The following is a 20,682-nucleotide window of genomic DNA, read 5'->3' as shown; positions in this document are numbered from 1 at the left end:
ATGCAGAATTTGTGATCAAAGCCCAATGAGTACGTATCTTTTCTCTGAGCTGTGTTGGCTCTTGAGGGTAAAGTGGTTAAAAAACACTAGGAAATATTTAATTAAATAAGTCAGTGGAAATGTTTCAAAAATGTTGGTATGCTGGGTAAAATTGTTTCACTTTTGAAGAGTCTTTTAAGAACAGAAACCTGCTGTTGGAATTTATTTTTTCATTAGTATGCAGGATGTTAAAACCTTTTAGGGGGTTAAATAGCTTATTTTTGAGCCTGGCCTGATAACTATTCCGCTGGTATTATTCTGTCAAGTATATATTCTTCTATTAAACTTCACAGTTCACTGATATAACTAACAGATAAGAAGCAGAAAGCTCTATTTATGTAAGTAATCCCACATATGGAGGATTCCTGCATGTGAGAGGAATTTTAGAGCTTTCATGTGTTCCTGTAGCCACAAACTGATAACCTGGTTTTGTGACCATTCTGTCTTTTATGTAGAAGAGGGTACGAGTTAATCTCTGCCTGCAAGAGTTGGTACTGGGAGAGCGCAGCAACATTCTGGGTAAGTCTAAGAATTAGGAATATGTACAAAAATTCCATTTCTGATTTCATTGTCTGGAAAAAACTAGAGTTATTTCATCAGACCCAAGCAATTCAGAAATTTCAAACAGAAATATTTTACTCTTTCTCAGCAGATTGCCATTGGTAATTGTCAGCCTCTTTGTACAAGAAGGTAAGTCAATTAGAATTCATATTTAATATATCATGTCTCTCTCCTGTATTTGCACATTTATAATTCTAAGATTTTAAGTTATAGTTTGCCAACCATTTATAGAAGTAGTCCAATGAGTAGAGTCACAAGGAGCATCCTACTTTGAGGCATTCCATATTAAGTATTGCTTAATTTAACCGGCAACTGAGCATGTGCAACATACCAATTTAATCTATTCTTAAACTAATTTTAAAACTAATTTGATTTAAAACTTTCTAAAAATGTATGTGTTATGTGGTAGAATTCTACGATGATGTCTTCTCTAGCTAGTTAGAAACATACAAAGATATTAGGAAAGCAAAAGCCGCAGGTCTCCAAAGAATACTTCAGTTAGATGTAAGCATTCATAATTAGATATATTTGAAATTACCAAACCTTTATTAAACAGGCATTGGTCACCACTTGCTTTGGATCTACTATGTCCACCAAAGGCTCCTTCATGGCAACATCCCTAATACAGGTCATGTCAAAGCCGTACACATTCTCCCACCCTGTCAATGCAAATGGATGTGTCAAAAATCAGCAGTAGTAATATAAATATTCTTTGCTTCTCAAAGCATATTTCCTTTGAAAGTATTTCTTTGGTCAGCTGATATTGTTCTCATTAACTCTTTGCTGAGTGCCACAATTGTCTATGTCATTCCTGCTATTTTATAGATAATGCAGTTGCGGCAAAATAAACATTGATATACATTTTTAACAAATGGCCTATGTTTTTGGATACTCCCACCCTAAACTGTGTTATATGAGACTCAATGATTGTTCAGAGTTCTAGATATCTGGGAGTATTGCTCAAAATCATATAACTTGTCAGACCAAGACCTAGAAATGGCCTTCAAGAGTATTTTATCCTTTCCTATTCATTTGGGATAGTATTTCATTAATTTTTAGGTTGTTATTCAGTCACTTGGTTTGACATATGCTCTTTTACAAGCAAATAACATAAGTAGAATTTCATGTGTGTTTCAGCATTTGGGAGATTCAAAACTTAATCCACATTTATATCATGACCAAAAGCGAAGTATCCTTCCTCTAAACTATTTTAAATCCCTGCTGATCTCCAGCATTTAAACTTCTGATTATACCAACAACTGCCTTTTTCTGAGTGTTTTTGTTTTTTTCCTTGAATTAATAATAACATGGAGAAAAGTAAGCTGGCTGCTTTTAAGGTGGATTCATAAAATGAAAACTTCAAAAAACATGTAATGATCTTATTAATCATGTGAATCAAGTTTCATTCAGCAGTCTATTTGAAAGTCTAAAAATAATGTGATAAACTAGTTGAGTATTACAGTCTGTGTTGAATAGAATTCTGGCTAGAAAAATTCAGTGAATACTTAAAAATTATACAAGTACTATTTGGACAAGTGTCAAATACACTGGTGTGGTTTTTTCTTCTTCCTCCCCAGAACTGTGGTACTGGTGTTCCAAGTAGATTAGTAAAGACAGTAGATAGTAAAGGAACTTCAAATTTTATTTTGAGAAGACAGATGTTTTTATAATGATTACTCAGATAAGATCACCTAGGAAACCTTGAGGAAAAAATTCTTTGATGTACTTCAGCCTACATGAAATGTCGTTGAGTGCATACTACAGTCTATGTTAGATATCTGTCAAAGGAGTAAAGAGATTAAAGAATATATTCTACATTTTGCAGGAAATATGGCTAATTAACTAAAGTAGTTGTCTGTGGTATTACAAATTTGAGATATCAGATGTTTTTTTAGAATTCTTGTCTTTTATTACTTCATTTGATGGCTTTTGAGTGTACTTGGAAAAGCTCAGCCCTCAAGCTCACATGAAGGCAAGACTTTCTCCCCCATCTTAAGAGAGAAAAAAGAGGAAAAACTGAAATGTAAGAAGATATGATTGAGGAGTTACAAATTGAAAAGAGGCAAGATGGCAGTTCAGCTATGAGTGAGATGGAAATAACTAAGAAGCTACAGCGCAAGCACTGGAGGTATAAAAAGTGAGGGGAATCAGGTGAAATCAGAAAAGAAAGTGTCCTAAACAAAATCAACATTTTAAAAGAGAAAAGAAAACCTGAAGAATTCTGAAGTATAAAAGAAGAGTTAAATCCAGGCATATTTTCTGAGGAAATAATAAAACTCAAAGCCTGGAAAGGGAGGAGTTCAAAAGAAAAGAATGGATGCCACATGCAATCCTTCTGAATCTGTAAATTTCGTAATGAATTTAACCATTAAAGTTGCCAGAAAAGAGAGGAGAAAAACCTAGGCAGTGCTTGAGGAGCTGATAAAATATTACCTGACACTTACAGAAACACTTTTTTTTTTCACTGTCTTACTGCACTGGGATTACTTTTCACCCATGATGACTTTGTCATATGCATTGCAGTCCTATGTACTGAAACTAAGTTTGACGAGGGAAACACTCAACTTCTTTTTCTGAGAGTAATTTTAGAGGAAAAGGAGGAATTAGGCATTTTCATCTGTCGGTGGACTGGACCAGCAAATTTTGCAGCAAATTTTGCTGAAACTTTTGTGTATGTCTTTAATTAACAAAGCTGCTTAGGAATTTTGTCATTCCTCAGCCCCTCCCCCCCCCCCAAGCCCTCTCCCCAGCTTCTACAACAGAAAATGCCTGTAAGTGAAATTGACAAACTCTAAAGAGTAAAGAAATAAGAGTTGAAAAGAAAAAAAAAAGTGGAGAAAAAAATAAGCAATGTAGAATTTGCTCCTTTCATCAAAACTATTATGACCAAATAAATTCAAAACTTGGGTGATTTGGGGGACTATAAGATGAACATGAACTACGATTATGACACAGTGAAGCATGTACTCAGATATGAAGTATTTCCAGAAAAACTGTGTTTGAGGTGATAAGAGACCTGTATGTATGACCTGATTTAATTTGGAAATTTAGTGTGCTTTGAGTGGGAGGCTGAAGAAGATAACCTCTAGAGGTCAGTTAAAACATGAGTTATTCAATGAAACCTAAGGCAAGAAAATTAAATGTAAATGCCAGGTAAATCTTATGCAACTTTGGTCTTTTTCACATTAAAGTAAATGGAAAATTCTGATCCTTATTTTTTATTTAAAAATGCTCATATGAAGTGTTTTAAAAAGAACTGCATGTTTTTCCTCCCTCACAAGTTATTAGTTAGATGTAATTTTGACACTTATTTCTTAACCTTTACAATTCAAATGCATCAAGTTAATTTTTCTGTTGCTATATTGATTAAGAACAAAATAAACAACTAAAACAGCACCCAAATGAAAAGAATTCTCTTTTGGTAGTGTTCACTACCAAGTGTGCTATGATTTTAAAGAAAAGGGGGCAGATGTAGCTTAGATGTTAAGAAGGAATTCTTTACTGTGCCTGTGATGAGGCACTGGAAGATGTTGTCCAGAGAAGTTGTGCTTATAGATTCCCCTTTCCTGGAAGTGTTAAAGGCTAAGTTGGATGAGTTTTTAAGCAGTGTGATCTAGAATAAGCAGCCCTTTCCATGGCAGGGGAGTTAGAACTAGATGATATTTAAGGTTCCTTCGAACTCAGACCATTCTGAGATTCTAATTTTAATGACAGTTATGTGCGATGATATTTACCAAATCAACAATGAAACTAAATCTCATAAAATACTCATTTTAAAATAGATGTAGAGTTATCAATATAGATGTAATCTATCCTTTGCATGCTTTAAATTATTGAAAGTTTACTTAATTTTTTATCAGACTCGAATTTTCTTAGTTTTTGTTTGCATTGGAATTCTGCCCTGGCTACTGTTAATTAATGTCTTTTGCAAAATGTTCTCAGTGAGGAGATTACAGCAGGCTGCTGTAAGTCAAATATTTTAGGTAAATAACAGTAGAAAAGGGTTGCTGTTAAGCATGTACTCACAGTGAATTTTGAAGTCCTTGTACTGCCTGTCTTCAATTGCTACCACGTACAAAGCAGCTCGGTCTGGAAACATTAGCCCTCCTGGTTTCTGTTGATGAATTGTGGGGAAATGGATCTCGTAATCTATTCACCTGACAAAGACATCACATTTTGAACTGCACATACAAAAACCAGACAAGCACCACTTGCATGCCTTTTCTGTTTTACTTCAGATTGTCACATCGGCTTTAATCTCAGCAAATCTCGAAGCCTGTAGCAATGCTATTAGTCTATATGAATTTCACCACTAGTCAATCAAAACCAAATCTCTTACTGAGAATCTTTTTTTAAAATTTTTTTATTATTATTATTTTTTCCATTAAAGCCTACAAAATTGTATTGGAGATGTAGCTGTCTCTTGCTATGAGAATGGTAGGAGAAGGAAAGCTTGTAGTCAGAAAATAAGTGTTGATCATTTCAGAGAGGAGCATAACATGCAGGGCACCTACCAGCCATTTATCTCGTGCGAAGATGACTGTGTTTAACATTGACTCATAGAAAAGACAATAACCCATCCACTCGCTGATAATGATGTCAACTTTATCCACAGGTAATTCAACTTCTTCCACTTTACCTTTAAATATTGTGATTACTGAAAAAAAGAATCCACAGAAATATATTTCACGTAATAAAACACCCGACTTCTTTGCTAGTGAATGTCAGGTTGGCCTTTTCAATGTCATTTGCTTCTTAACCGCCTGCAGATCAGGAATGATCTCATGAGACTCAGATAAACTTTACGTTATTTTGTAGTTTTTTTCAGTAAGTTCAATAAATGTAACTTTTAGCATCACTATAAAACAAACAAACAAACAAAAAAAAAAAACAAACCCACCACCAAACTAATAAAGCACATATATAAAAATCAAAAGAAAAATGATCTTACCCTGTTTACCTTCATGATCTCATTTCTCATACCCTGATGAATTTAGTTTTCTAGATTATTAACAAAGTAGAGCTAAGATTCCACTTTAAATATTTAAACATTCCTGTAGAATTACATGTGATCTCATTATTGAGATATTAGAGATTTATGGAGCTACAGTGTAATTCTCATATGCTTTTCAAATATTATTCTGGCTTTACAGTGAGAAAACTTAGACATTGCATGAATCATGGGAAACTGACTCAGCTGAGAAAGTCAATTCAAGCATGACTGTATGTAAACAAGGGAAGTTGTACCAACACAGTTCTGTCACGAAAAATGGTTAATTATTCCTTTCTGCCTCATAATCCAATTATTTTATAAATTATATATATATATATACACACACACATATATATATTTATATACACAATATAAATAATATATAATTATAATTATATATAATATATATTTATATATATTATTATAAATAATATTTTATAAAATATTGGTGGTTTTAGTCTGAATCTTCTTTCTAGTTTAGGTTGGATGGCTTTTCATCATAGTATCATAGTATCACAGTCTCGTGCGAGTTGGAAGGGACCTTAGAGATCATCGAGTCCAACCCCTGGGATTCGAGCCTCCTGTGTAGCAGAGCGGCACTTCTACCACTTGCGCCACAGGGGGGATTCGAACTCCGGGCCCCAGTGTTGCAAGGCGGCATTCCTACCACTGCGCCACCGGGGCACACACAGTTATCTAAAGGGACTCGGGCAAAGTTTTTATATTGTCAGATAATTTGATAGCTATGAGTTTCAAACACATAAAAAGAGTTGAAAGAATATATGCAACAGAACACCAGATCTTCAGTGATACAACGCATTATATTAATGGCAATGTGGTAAACTACTTACAGTAGAGTGGGGATGTGTCACTGCAAAAGCAGGTCAACAAGCAATTAATAGAAATAGTTTATATTAGAGTAGATATTTTACTTAAATGAAAACTAAATACTGATCCATATGTAGTTCAGTTGTAACAAACAATTTCCTTTCGGGATCATCACAGTATTTTCCAATCATTCTTGAATTTTTTTCACATATCTTCTATTTTCAAACAGTCTAAATTCTTGAGAACAATATTTTTTAGCTTGAGTTCGTCTGCTGTTTTTTGTTGCGGAGGGGCAAAGTCTAGTGGTTTTGTATTTTATAAGTTTGTTACCTTGAGAAGGTAACAGATTCACTTTAAATTCAGGAAGACTAGAGAAAATTTTATTTTCATATAATAATGGACAGCATGACTGTATAACTTTTAATGTCTGGCAGTTTTCATTGGTGGTAAGCTTTACTGTTGCAAGTAGTCAACATTTAGTGAGGGGAAAAGTTAGGCACTTTTACTTAGCTATAACTAGGTAAGATGTTTAGCATTTTTTAGAACTTAGCCCAGAAAAATAAGGGTCATTTTTTCCAAAGTACATGCAGTACTAGTCATACTCTAACCAGATATAGCTACTATACTTTCACAGTAAACAAAAACAGATTGGCCCTCTATGAAGTTTGGAAGTTCTCATTCAAACAAATAACATGAAATGTCATCTGGTGAGAGGAACCAGTCTGGATAAGAATACAGTTTCCTCCTCATTTCCATTTGTTAAGCTCATTCCTTTACAGTTTTTGCAGGACAGTGGTTGGTTAATGATGAAAACATTCACCACCACAACTATTTTGGAGTGAATAATAGCACTGTTAACAGCTGCCAGTGTTACACATCTGTAGAATTCGAAGCCATCTTTTTATACCAAAAACAGCCACAGTATGAATAGTTCCTCTTACTTCCCTTTACTTTGATGACACATTTTCATTAGGCACCATGTGAGAACAAACTGTGCTGTCCCCAGCTGTTATTACATCTGTTCTCAAAACAGCATCTTTTCTTTTGGCTTAGTCCTTTTTATTTACTCTGCATATTAATGGACAATTAAGTGGGGGGAAAAAAAAAAAAAAAAAAAAGGAAAAATTGCCATAAGCAGGAAGATCCTTTGACTCAGTACCTGCTCACATTAAATTAAATGTAAATGTATGTCAGAGTAAAGTGTAAATCATCCAGTCTCCTGCCAGAGCAGAGCAGTCTCATTTTTCAAGGACTTGTTCCTATTTAAACGAGAATTTGTCCCTGGAAAAAGTATAGAGAAGACTAACCTCTGGAGCACACTGGATCCTTCTTGGAGCCATTTGAACTCACAAGGTAGTGAAATGAATCTGACAATGGAGTGGCCTACAAGATGACAGTGCTAGAACAAGATAAGCCAGAAATAAGAGTAGGAAGGAAAGGAAAAGAGATGGGGGACTTCTTCCTTTCAGTATAGATGAGCTTAGGTGTTCCTCATTTTATTGCAGCCCTACAAATTTGAACTATATAGAAGGAGTTACTTCAGCAAAGAGAGGTTACTTTTTTTTTCTTATATTAGTTTCAGTCTGATTGACAAATACGATGATTCTTGGGATGTCTATCCAGTCCACAGAGGATCAAGCCAAATTATTCATAAGGGATATGAATACAGAGCTAGAAATGATATTAGGTCTGCATCTATCACCAAATCTGCCTGTAAATTGAAACACTGTTGGGGATGTTTTAATATATATGTATTTAAATTGGAGTATTTCCACATCTTTGGAAATTTTACAGTTTCTGTTCAGGAAAGAAAAGTTCTCAGTGATACTGCTATTCTGACAATTAAATATTTTGGTGTGTATGTGTATTTCAGTTTTTTTTTTTTTTAAATATATTTATGTGATTTTGAAAGTAAGAAAAAACAGTAATAAATCCGTATTGATTTGGAATACTTTTTTGCTCAGAACAGCATTTCAATTTTAATTTATGAGTGTACATGTGTGTATGTGTGTTGATTCTATTTAAGACATTAAGGTAGAACTGAAATGGCACAATTTATTTGAAAGGGGAATTCTGTTCTCACTGCCTTACTAAATCAAACTGCCATCTGTTACTTCTGTTGTCTGTGAGTCTGTAAGTGTAGAAGTAATTCCCTCTGTGAGGAGTTGCTCTAGTGTCTACAATGAGCACTTGTTTTAGTTTTGTGTTTATATAACTAAATAATGCAAAGTTATAATTTACATGTAGACCACAAAATGTAAATCAACTAGGAAAAGTAAAAAAACTTAATTCTCCTGAAATATTTTATAATATGCCTTACTATTGTCCAAGTGGTTGGCCTTGATAATTTTTTCTGAGTAGTCAGATATACTTGAACATTCAATCTAGAAAAAAAGAAAAGGAAGCATAATTAGATGTTACTGACATCATGTATGTGAATATATACAAAAACAACTTAAATCAGCAGAGCCTGTGCAAAACATTCAATTACTGATGAAGAGTAAATCAAACCTGTGTGTTCACTGTCATGATCATTCATACTTTAGCATTTAAACTGAAGTCTGTGCATAAGTTAAACTGGCTCATTAGAAAAGATTGTTTTAAAAATTGTTAAAATGTGGGAAAAAAAGAGATCCCAACTACAAGTTTACTTAACATATAGTCATGCTGTATAATTTATTTTCACTACCTCAGATATTACCCTTCATTCAGAAACATCTCCTGAAGGGAATCAAATAGCATGATGGTACATTTCCTCATATACTTTAAAATGAAACAGATTCAAGCTTTGTGATTAATGTTAAAATTCAAACCATGGAAATATTATCTGTTTCCAAAGTAACTGTTTTTAATTGTTAAATTCTATCCCAATCTATAGTATTAAAGAAGAATTAAGATTTTTTTTCACAGAAGTTATTGAAATAATTATATTTACAAACCATCCATATCTACTTTTCCTATGACCAGTGTAGTGGAAATTCTAAGTTGTGGCTGGAAGCAGTGATTGAGCATGTGGAAGGAAGGCAGGGACTACCTAGGGGGGCTCAGAACATGCAATGGACCTCGGTGACAAGAAGGGGTGGAGCCAGGATCCATCCCTTCCAAGACCTCATTTAAAGGTTGGCAATGGAGATCCATGTGTACCTGAGGCCTTCTGAAAGTAAGCAGATTTTTTTCCTTTAGTTCTCTGTCTTCTGCTGTTATATCTAACCAGATCCCCACTCCCTGTGAATTAAGACCTTGCTACCTTGCCATTTTGTTATGCATTTTGTCACATTGCTCTTAGCAAGCCAGGCAGAAGAGACAGCAGAATACATACTAAGGATGGATTATCTTAAAGGAATAACGTGTTGGCTGGTTACCAGGACCCAAAATACCCCAAAGAAGGAATCCTGGGTTCCCTTAAGTGCTGCTCAGATTATAGAAGAATGAGGACCTGTAAGTGACAATATCAAATCTCCTTCAAAGATGGCAGAATTCTTGAATAAATTAGATCAAACTTTCTCTACCAACAGAGGAAAGAGTAGTAGTGGCATTCACTGTAACATGTCTTCTACTACTAACTATTAGTGCATATCATTACTCTGTGGAAGAACTTTAGGAGGAAAACCTTTTATCCTCAGAGTACTCCACTCCCTGACCTGGTAGTCTTTTCTGGGGAGCAGACAAAACCCCCCTTGATTCAGGAGGACACAGTCAGAGACCTTCTACTCTAACTGTACTGCCATAAGTCCATGGGGCTGGATGAGATTCACCCAAGAGTGCTGAGGAAACTGGCAAAGGTGATGGTCAAGCCATCTATCAGTGCTCCTTGTTGACTGGTGAGATCCCAGAAGACTGAAGGCTTGCCAATGTGACTCCCATCTACAAGAAGGGGTGTAAGGAGGTCCTGGGGAACTACAGGCCTGTTAGCCTGACATCATTGCTAGGGAAGCTTATGGAGCAGACTGGCTTGAGGGAGATCACGTAGTATGTGCGGGACAGCCAGGGGATCAGGCCTACACAGCATGGGTTCATGAAGGGCAGCTCCTGCTTGACCACAATGATCTCCTTCTATGATCTAGCGACCCATCTGGTGGATGAGGGAAAGGCTGTTGATGTAGTCTACCTAGACTTCAGCAAAACCTATGACACTGTCTCCCACAACATTCTCCTGCAAAAGCTGGCAGTCCATGGCTTGGACAGGTACACTACTGGTTGGGTAAGGAACTGACTGGAGGGTTGGGCCCAGAGAGTGGTGGTGAATGGAGCAAAATCCAACTGGCTATTGGTCATGAGTGGTGTTCCTCAGGGCTCAGTGACCTGGATGAGGGCATTGAGTGCACTCTCAGTAAGTTTGCGGATGACACCAAATTGGCCGGGAGTATGGATCTGCCTGAGGGTAGCGAGGCCCTACAGAGGGATCTGGATAGGCTGGAGAGCTGGGCCGAAGCCAATGGAATAAGGTTCAACAAGACCAAATGCCGGGTCCTGTACTTTGGCCACAACAACCCCAGGCAGTGCTATAGGCTTGGGGCAGAGTGGCTGGAGGACTGTGTGGAGGAAATGGATCTGGGGGTACTGATCGATGCTGGGCTGAAAATGAGCCAGCTGTGTGCCCAGGTGGCCAAGAACATCAGACACAGTGTTGCCAGCAGGAACAGGGGAGTGTTCCCCCTGTACTCAGCTCTGGTAAGGATGCACCTTGAGTACTGTGTCCAGTTTTGGGCCCCTCACTGCAAAAAAGGAATTGAGGCCCTGGAACAAAGAAGGGCTACAAAGCTGTTGAGAAGTCTGAAGTAAAGGCATTATGAGGAGCAGTTGAAGGAGCTGGGATTGTTGAGTCTGGAGAAGATGAGGCTCGGGGGAGACATAGTTGCTTTCTATAACTACCTAAAGGGAGCTGTTGTGAGCTGGGGGTCGACCTCTCCTGTAACTTGTGATAGAACTAGAGGGAATGGCTTCAAGCTGTGACAAGGGAGATTTAGCCTGGATGTTAAAAAATACTACTTCTCTGAAAGAGTGGTCAGGCACTGGAATGGGCTGCCCAGGGAGTCACCAACTCAGGAGGTGTTCAAGGAACGTTTGGACATAGTGTTGAGAGACATGGTTTAGCGAGAACTATTGGTGAAAGGTGGTTGGACTGGATGATCTTGTAGGTCTTTTCCAGCCTTGGTGATTCTGTGATTCTGTAAAACAAACTTTTAAAAGCTAGTATCAAACAACTGGAAAACAAAACTATGGTCCCCTCTGACAGAGGGAACTGCCCCATCTTCAACTGTTACTCCCCCTCTAAAAGTAAGACCCATATCATTAGAGGAGGTAAAGGACCCAGATCAATAGGATCCTTGGAACCTGGCTGAATCAAAAAATAAAATTAACAAGTCAAAAGCTCAAGTAGGGAATCTGGGGTTCCCAGATCTTCAAGAGATAAGACCAGTCATAACCCCAAAAACAAAGGAAGTCCAGGATAGACTGGTGGGGTTTCCACCTGAGGAATGGCCCCCTGCCCACACCACCTTAAATATGATGACATGCCTGTGAATGGCTGCTGAGCTGTATGGATATGCTGGAACATTTTAGACAAAAGCCAAGAGAGCTGCCAAAATGGCTGCTTCGGCTGTGGTATATGGGGGTGGAGATTGTCATAGTGAACAGGCCAGAAATTTTCAAAGTTCATCACTACTCACCCTGCCCTCAGGCAAAGGGTTTATGCTATGGTTCAACACAGTGAAGAAAATCATTCATTAATCCAGTGGTTAATGTGTAAAATCTCGTGGCCAAATAAAAGTTTAATTCCTATAAATACTGTTTATAGACCTCAGTGAAAGAACTGAGGTGGAAGAACTCCAAACTTACATTAGAGTATTAGGTATGAAGGAGGAATTCTGTGAGGACATGTTTGAAAGTCCAGATCTAGTCTTCAACAGGGATAAGCAATCTCATCTTACAAGCACCTCCACACCAGTATGGCACACTAGTGTCTATACTAAATCCCCTGGTTGCCTCAGAGGCCACTGTCCAACAGGCTACCCACCTGGTGTCCAGTTGTGGGGAAACAGTGCCTGAGGGCCAGGCTCAATATTAGGATGATGGAAGGAGCTGAGGTCTTCCCCAAAGCTAAAACTAGGAGGTCTGCACCATGGACATCATGACCGGGACTCATATGGGTATCCCCAAAACAGGTGTTCAATATTTAATCGACGCTGGAGTTTAATCTGCAAAAATTGATCACCAGCTCAATCATGTTTTCCTCCAGCTATGGAAGCAGCTGGAGGAAAATCAAAAATTTCAAAACACCCCCAGAAAAGCAGGGGTAAGAATTATTGAAGATGTTTTAATGAGAACATGAAGCCTAGAAGATTTTATAGTTCCTAAAAAAAATGAAATGGTCTCCTAAAGAGACCTGGGTCACTATGCCCAAGACACATGAGAAAAAAGAATTGGTGACTGTGCAATTACTTGTATGGTGGGGAATGTCAGCACCTCTACAACTAGGGCACTCAGAATGTATGTAGAATTGACTATCTTTTGGTCCCAGAAAATATACAAAGAGTGATGACGTTAGTACAGAAACCTCAATTATTTACAGTGATCTGACTAAATTTCAGGGAGATATAGGTTATAGATTGGTGGGTTTGGGAGCAGACCATCCCTGTATCCCAGACATGACTGAATTTACAAGTTGTAACCCAGAATAAATAATGGGCATAAACATACTATGGGATCTGACTCTCCAGATGACTATGGGAGAGTTCAGACTGAGAGAGAGATGTATTAGTATCTGGGTAAGTAAAGGCAAACTTAAGAGGCCATGTGAAACATGAGCCTATCTGACTGCCAGAGCTGTGCTGGATAGCTAATACAAAACAGAATTGACTCCTGGGAGGGAAATAGGAAATCTGAAGAATGATGCAGGATCTAGAAAAAGAGGGTATCGTAAGACCTGCACATAGCCCATGTAATTCTCCTGTATGGCCAACATGGAAGTCAGACAGCAAATGGAGAATGACAGAGAACTGAATAAGGTCATGTCACTAGTTCATGCAGCTATACACAATGCTGCATCTCTGATTAACACATTCAGCAGGAAGATAGAAACCTATTGTGTACTGTATATGGCAAATGCATTCTTCAGTATTCACATCCATGAATCAGTTTGCATTCATGTAGAGAAGCAGGCAGTGGACCTTTCAGGTCCTGCCATCCTTTCAGGTCATGTGCATTCACCTAAATATTGTCATAACCTAGTGGTACATAACCTAGCCAATTGGAATAATCCTAATAACATCAAGCTGTACCACTATATTGATGATCTCATGCTAACATCTGACTCACTGGAGGCATTACAAAAGGCAGTAGATTTGTTGACTACCTATCTACAAGAGAAAAGGTGGGCTATAAACCCACAGAAGGTGCAAGGACCAGGCCTGTTGGTGAAATTCCTGGGTGCAGTTTGATCAGGAAGGATCAAGGTACAACCCAGTGCAATAACAGACAAGTCTCAGCTGTTGCCAGTCCCTACCACACCAAAAGCAGCTGCTAGAGTTTTTGGGTGTATTGGTATACTGTCATTCCTTTAAACCCCACTTAGTGCAGCTGCTGAGGACTTTATACTGACTGAGAGAAAAGCCAGGTATGGGTCTGGTGGAGGGTGGAACAAGAGCCCTTCCAGCAGGCAAAACTAGCTGTTAAAACAGGCCTGGGTGCTGGGTGTATTCGATCCTATCCTTCAGACAAGGGTAAAAGTTGCTGGTAGGTCCAGTATCCTTTGTCTTGTATGTCATTCCAGTCTGTCACCTCAGGGCTGGAAACCAGCTTGCCTTCTTCCAATTGCAAGGATTTAAGGCTGTGTCAATGCACAATACTACTTCCCTTATGAATCAGGTGTTGTGAGTCAAACTTAATGATCATGTTTGTAATCAGACTTGGTCTCTATCACTTTTTCTTTTTATAGCTTGTTGTACAGGAAAAGGTCTTTGACCAGATGCCCTCAGGAACAGTCACTTTCCTTCTACATAGCCTTATGATGTATAGATTAAAAGCCTTTTCCATACCTACAACTATTAATATTTATTCAGTTCTGTCTGGTGTTCTTTCTTTCTTTCTTTCTTTCTTTCTTTCTTTCTTTCTTTCTTTCTTTCTTTCTTTCTTTCTTTCTTTCTTTCTTTCTTTCTTTCTTTCTCTCTTTCTCTCTTTCTCTCTTTCTCTCTCTCTCTCTCTCTCTCTTTCTCTCTCTCTTTCTCTCTCTCTTTCTCTCTCTCTCTCTCTCTTTCTCTCTTTCTCTCTTTCTCTCTCTCTCTCTTTCTCTTTCTCTCTCTCTCTCTCTTTCTCTCTTTCTCTCTTTCTCTCTTTCACTTGTTTTAGATGATTCTTAAGAAAAAAAATTTTAAAAAAACCTTGGGCTTGGCTTTCAAAACTTTCTTGAACAAGAATATACTTAATTCTGTAGGCAAAGAAAAAACAAATTCTTTGCCAGACTTTTCCCCTGTTCTCTTTCCACTCGGTAATCAACTTGAATTTGTCCAGTTTTATAAAGCACTTAGATTTTGTGAAAGCTGTATTTCCAATGAATAAAATCTCAGCTTCTAAAGCTGTGTTTAGTTCATTGTGCGTATATTCACTCCTATTTCCATTATGCTTCTTAGACATCAGTTTAATGCTGTATCTCCTTTTACCAGATATAGTTCTTTATAGAGTCACTACTGTGATATTATTCAGAATCATAGAATGGCCTGGGTTGAAAAGGACCACAATGATCATTTGGTTTCAACCTCCCTGTTACGTGCAGGGTCACCAACCACCAGACAAGGCTGCCCAGAGCCACATCCAGCCTGGCCTTGAATGCCTCCACCCTCTGAGTGAAAAACTTCCTCCTAACATCTAACTTAAATCTCCCCTGTCTCAGTTTAAGACCATTGTCCTATCTCTGTCCACCCTTGTAAACAGCCATTCTCCCTCCTGCTTATACACTCCCTTAAGTACTTGAAGGCCTCAATGAGGTCTCCCCAGAGCCTTCTCTTCTCCAAGCTAAACAAGCCCAGTTTCCTCAACCTTTCCTGATAGGAGAGATGCTCCGGCCATCCGATCGTCTTAGTGGCCCTCCTCTGGACCCACTCAAGAGCTCCACATCCTTCCTGTACTGGTGGCCCCAGGCCTGGATGCAGTACACCAGATGGGGCCTCGGAAGAGCTGAGTAGAGGGGGACAGTCCCCTTCCTGTCCCTGCTGGCCACCCCTTTTTAAATCTAGCCCAGAACACAGTTGGCCTTCCTGGCTGCAAGCACACACTGCTGGCTCATTCCCAGCTTCTCATCCACCAGGACTCCCAAGTCCTTCTCTGCCGGGCTTCTCTCAAGGAGATCTTCCCCCAGTTTGAATAAATACTTGGGATTGCCCCAACCCAAGTGCAGCACCCTGCACTTTGCCTTATTGAACTTCATTAGGTTTTCATGGGCCCACTTCTCCAGCCTGTCTAGATCCCTCTGGATGGCTTCTGTTCCCTCCAGTATATAGACCACACCCCTCAGCTTGGTGTCATCTGCAAACTTGCTGAGGGTGCACTTCATCTCATCCACCAAAGCTGTCAGTCCATCATAGAAGGCCACCAGATTGGTCAGACAAGATCTGCCCTTGGTGAAGCCATGCTGGTGATCTTGAATCACCTCTTTGTCTCATATGTCACTGAACATAGCTTCTAGGAGGATCTGCTCTGTGATCTTCAGAGACACAGAGGTGAGGCTTACTGGCCTGTAGTTCCCTGGGTCATCCTTTCTCCCCTTGTTAAAAATGGGAGTAATGTTTCCTTATTTCCAGTCATAGGTCACCAGTCACCAGACTGCCATGATTTTTCAAATATAATGGAGAGCAACTTGGCAACCACATCAGCCATCTCTTTCAGAACCCTACATGGATATCATCCAGCCCCATGGACTTATACATATTCGATTTCATAACGACAACTCAGACTTATTACACCATTACAGTGGGACCGAAAACACTACCCACACCCTCACCTAGAGGTTCACGGTCCTGCAAGACATGGGAAGCCTGACCACCCAACAAGACTGAGGCAAAGCACTCATTGAGTACCTCAGCTTTTTCCATGTCTGAGGAAGCCAGCTCCCCATTAAATTTCAACAGAGGGGAAACACTCTCCTTGGCCTGTCTCCTTCTGCCTATGTACCTGTAGAACTCCTTCTTGTTACCTTTCACATCCTTCACCAAATTGAGCTCCATCTGCGCCTTGGCCTTCCTAATCCTATGTCTACAAACACGGACAAAAATCCTGTATTCCTCTCAGGCTACACAACCCTGCTTCCACTTCTGTACATTTCCCTCTTTTCCCTTAGCTCAGGCTGCAGGACCTTGCACAGCCACTACAGCTCTCTCTATATACAATATATAATACACAATACACAATATACAATATATAATACATAACACACACACACACACACATATATACATAATTTATATCATACTTAATATATAAAGGAAATATTCCCATTTTCTTTCCCCTGTGCTGGATCCTGACCACTGCCTTTTTTTTAATCTAAATCAGGTAATATCTACCACGTGTCTTGATATCATGTGTCAGTTTAACTCGTTAACTATACTATGTTGTTTGTGTGAATGTTCTATAGAATTGATTTGAAACTGGTCTGAATTTTATATGACTAAATGCAGTGGATAAGACAAAGTTTCATATTTTTCCATCCAATTCCCACTGACAAACATGAACAGGCCTTCCCATCATAACTTTATACATCTTCCAGCAGCTCCCCAGTTGGGATTTACTGTGTTATCTTCCAGGATGGCTAGGGTTTTGGAGCACATGAAGAAAGAACAACTGAGAAGACAAGTTCTGTTTCTTCTATAGAAGGCAAACCTGAGGGGTCATCCAAAAGCTGTCTTCAACTATCCATAAAGGGCTAGCAGAAAAAAAAATGTCAAATATTTTTCAGAACTGAACATTGACAGAACAAAAGGCAGCAGTCATGACCTGTGGCTACAGACCTAACTGCAGCAGTAGAATAAGTGCTGAGAGAAAATTTAGAGTCTCCATCCGTAGATGTTTCAAAACAGAGCTGCACATGGACTTGAGCAATCTGATACAGCTTTACATTTATCTCTGCTTCCAGCAGGAGTTTGGATAAAAGACTTTTAGAGGACTTCCAAACTAAATATTTCTGACTCAGTGATTCTATGATTTACACATCCTGGAGACCCTGAGATGATTTTAACAGTTGGTTGAGTAGCAGAGAACATCCAACAGTGGCTCAGAGGGAACAAGAAGAAACAGATAGGGCTATGGATAAATTTGAACTTAAAGAGGGGGAAAAGGGAGAAAAATAACGATTTCAGTATCACTGTAGCCAGAAAACCAACACTCTGCATTTATCAACAGTGCCCATAACACACTATTTGAAAAATCAAATCTAACTTTAGAGAAGTAACAGTAACAACTCAGTTCTGTATAATAACACCTGTCATACAAATGCTTTTTAATAGGAATACTCACAGTTTCTAGTGGAAATCTTTGCTAAAAGTACCATAGAGTTAAATTTGAATTTGTAAATTATTTCCACCTCCATGGCTCTGAAATGTCTGTTTTTACAGCACAAATACAACTCTGTAGCTTGATAGGTGACAAGTTCATGGTGATGTAGCTCATGTGGCAAGAGTATTCAAACTAAAAGTTTTCCTGACTTCTCAGCTGAATAGTCTGTGGGTGAGCTGACATTTCAGTGAGCTTTATAAATGTCTAAACTCTAAAGAAATTCAAAGGAAATAACAAAAAAACAGTGAAAAGTAATTTTTTATTTTACTGGTTTAATTATCTGGCAGTGAATTGTCTTAGAAATATGGGTATGTACCGGATAATTGAAAATTCACCTTCCCTTCCTCCAACATGCACAAAAATAGCAAGCACTGTTTCTTGATTTTAAAAGCATATACTACTGCAAGCCATAGAAAGTTTCAGACCTCCAATGAAGACTGTAACTCAAAGATTGAAAGGGAGAATTACAAAGCAAACAAGAAACAGAAATTAGTGTAAATCCATTTTGCTTTTTTCCCTCTCAGGCACAATTTCCAAACGAACTATGAAAATGAGGGAAAGTTTTCTTACCCCATATACTTTCTTGGCTCCTGCCTTTGCAGCAAACATGGAGAGGATTCCTGTGCCACTTCCAACATCAAGGACAATCTTATCTTTAAAAACATGTTTATTGTGATACATTGAGTTTCTGTAAGTTAATGTACGCACTTCATCCTTTAACATTTCCTGTAGTGAAAAAAGTAAAATGTTATTATTTAAATGCTTATGTATTTTCAACATTACTGCTGAATTAATTTCCTTATTGTAATTTAAGAATCATTAGCACCCTGAAGAGTTTTCCAAGTACTTTGGAGTGTGTGCATCAAAGCTATTTTAAAAGGCAAGCAACTTAGGAATGATTTATTAAGATTAAGCATGATGCCCTTCATATAGTTTTATTTCTATAAATATTATATATTTCTTACAAGTGGCAAGCAGAACTTAATTCAGTCACAGCACTGATTTGGGTGTAGGGAGAAGCAAAAAAGAAATGCAAACTTTTTCCTATGATGCGAACAACCTAGAACCTCAACTTTCTGAGGATACTCCTTGAACACAAGAGAATTATTCCATATAACATTATAAGAAGGCAAGAGCTTTCCAGAAAAAGATGAAGTTAGTGTACAGTAGAGCCTGGAAGTAGTGTGCTGTTTTTTGAAGTCTGTTTCCACTCCTCTGTTCACTCATTCATTTATATTTACAAATCCATGGGGCCGGATGGATTGCACCCTAGAGAGCTAAGGGAGTTGGTAGATGTGGTTGCCAGACAACTCTCCATCATTTTTTGTCAGTCTTGGCTGACTGGGGATGTCCTGTTGGACTGTAGGCTGGCGAATGTGATGCCCATCTTCAAAAAGGGTCAGAAAGATGATCCTGGCAGCTACAGGCCCATCAGTCTCACCTCGGTGCCCAGGAAGGTTATGGAATGGATAATCTTGGGAACCATCATGGACCAATTAAAAGTCAGCCAGAGGATCAGGCCTAGTCAGCATGGGTTGTTGAATGGTAGATCCTGTCTGACAAACCTGATTTCATTCTATGACAAAGTGACCCACTTGGTAGATGAAGGTAAAGCTGACAGTGTGGTCTACTTGGACTTCAGTAAGGTCTTTGACATTCCCCCAGAACATTCTAGTGGAAAAGCTGGCTGCCCATGGTTTGGATGGGCGCACACTCTACTGGGTGAAGCACTGGCTGGATGGCTGGGTCCAGAGAGTTGTGGTCAGTGGAGTGGAATCCAGTTGGCGGCCAGTCATGAACGGCATCCTGTGCAATGAGCCCTCTCAGTGCTGTGGCTGCTTCTGTTTAACATCTTCATTGATGATCTGGATGAGGGGATTGAGTGTACCCTCAGTAAGTTTGCAGACGACATCAAGTTGGGAGGGAGTGTCAATCTGCCTGAGGGGAGAAGGGAACTACCTGGATAGACTCGATTGATGGGCCAAGTGTTGGGTCCTGCATTTTGGTCACAACAACTCCAGGCAACCCTACAGGCTTGGGGAGGTGTGGCTGGAAAGCTGCCTGATGGAAAAGGACCTTGGTATGCTGATGGACAGTTGGCTGAATATGAGCCAGCAGTGTGCCCAGGTGGCCAAGAAGGCCAGTGGCATCCTGGCTTGGATCAGGAATGGTGTGGTGAGCAGGACTAGGGAAGTCATCCTGCCCCTGTACTCGGCATTGGTGAGGCCTCACCTGGTGTTCAGTTTGGGGCACCTCAATACAGAAAGGACATGGAGGTGCTGGAGCAGGTCCAGAGAAGGGCAACAAGGCTTGTGAAGGCTTGGAAAATCAACCCTATCAGGAGAGACTAAGGAAATTGGGGCTGTTTAGTCTGGGGAAAAGGAGGCTGGGGGGAGATCTTATTGCTCTCTTCCAGTATCTGAAAGGTGCTTACAGCGAGACTGGGACAAGTCTCTTCTCACTGGCGACAAGTGACAGGATGAGGGGAAATGGCCTCAAGTTGTGTTAAGGTAAGTTCAGGTTGGACGTTAGGAAACACTTCTTTACAGAAAGGGTAGTTAAGCACTGGAATAGGCTCCCGAGTGAGGTGGTTGTCTTGCTGTCTCTGGATGTGTTTGAATGTGGATCTCGGGAGAAGTGGCATCTGACCAGTTCATTCACTGTTTTGAAGAAAAGCTGAGGAATAATTAGGAAGTGAGAAGGAATAAATGAAAATCACA

At 39.1% G+C, this 20,682-nt stretch overlaps 1 protein-coding gene across 12 annotated transcripts in view; it reads right to left on the bottom strand.

Moving 5' to 3' along the window:
- The window catches only part of LOC107318157 (protein arginine N-methyltransferase 8), a 50,112-nt gene that overhangs the window by 10,459 nt on the left and 18,971 nt on the right, over positions 1-20,682 (bottom strand). For 6 of the 12 annotated variants that reach the window (XR_014935054.1, XM_032446737.2, XM_032446735.2 and 3 more), the window contains 5 exons: positions 18,533-18,688; positions 8,742-8,805; positions 5,115-5,257; positions 4,627-4,714; positions 1,144-1,259 (listed from right to left, as the gene is read on the bottom strand). Coding sequence is in view for 8 of the 12 variants with exons in the window: in XM_032446737.2 (XP_032302628.2) it covers positions 1,144-1,259; positions 4,627-4,714; positions 5,115-5,257; positions 8,742-8,805; positions 18,533-18,688 (567 nt within the window). In the remaining 4 variants the exon portion in view is untranslated. Of the gene's footprint in view, positions 1-1,143; positions 1,260-4,626; positions 4,758-5,114; positions 5,258-8,741; positions 8,806-18,532; positions 20,639-20,682 lie in introns of all 12 variants that reach the window. The other 6 variants (XR_014935057.1, XR_014935056.1, XM_085517735.1 and 3 more) reach the window with 5 other exon arrangements.

The sequence above is a fragment of the Coturnix japonica genome, chromosome 1, assembly GCF_054131305.1.
Source record: "Coturnix japonica strain WE chromosome 1, WE-NBRP24, whole genome shotgun sequence".
NCBI lineage: Eukaryota > Metazoa > Chordata > Aves > Galliformes > Phasianidae > Coturnix > Coturnix japonica.
The sequence above is the reverse complement of the archived record's forward strand: the minus strand, read 5'-3'. Positions and strand labels throughout refer to the sequence as shown.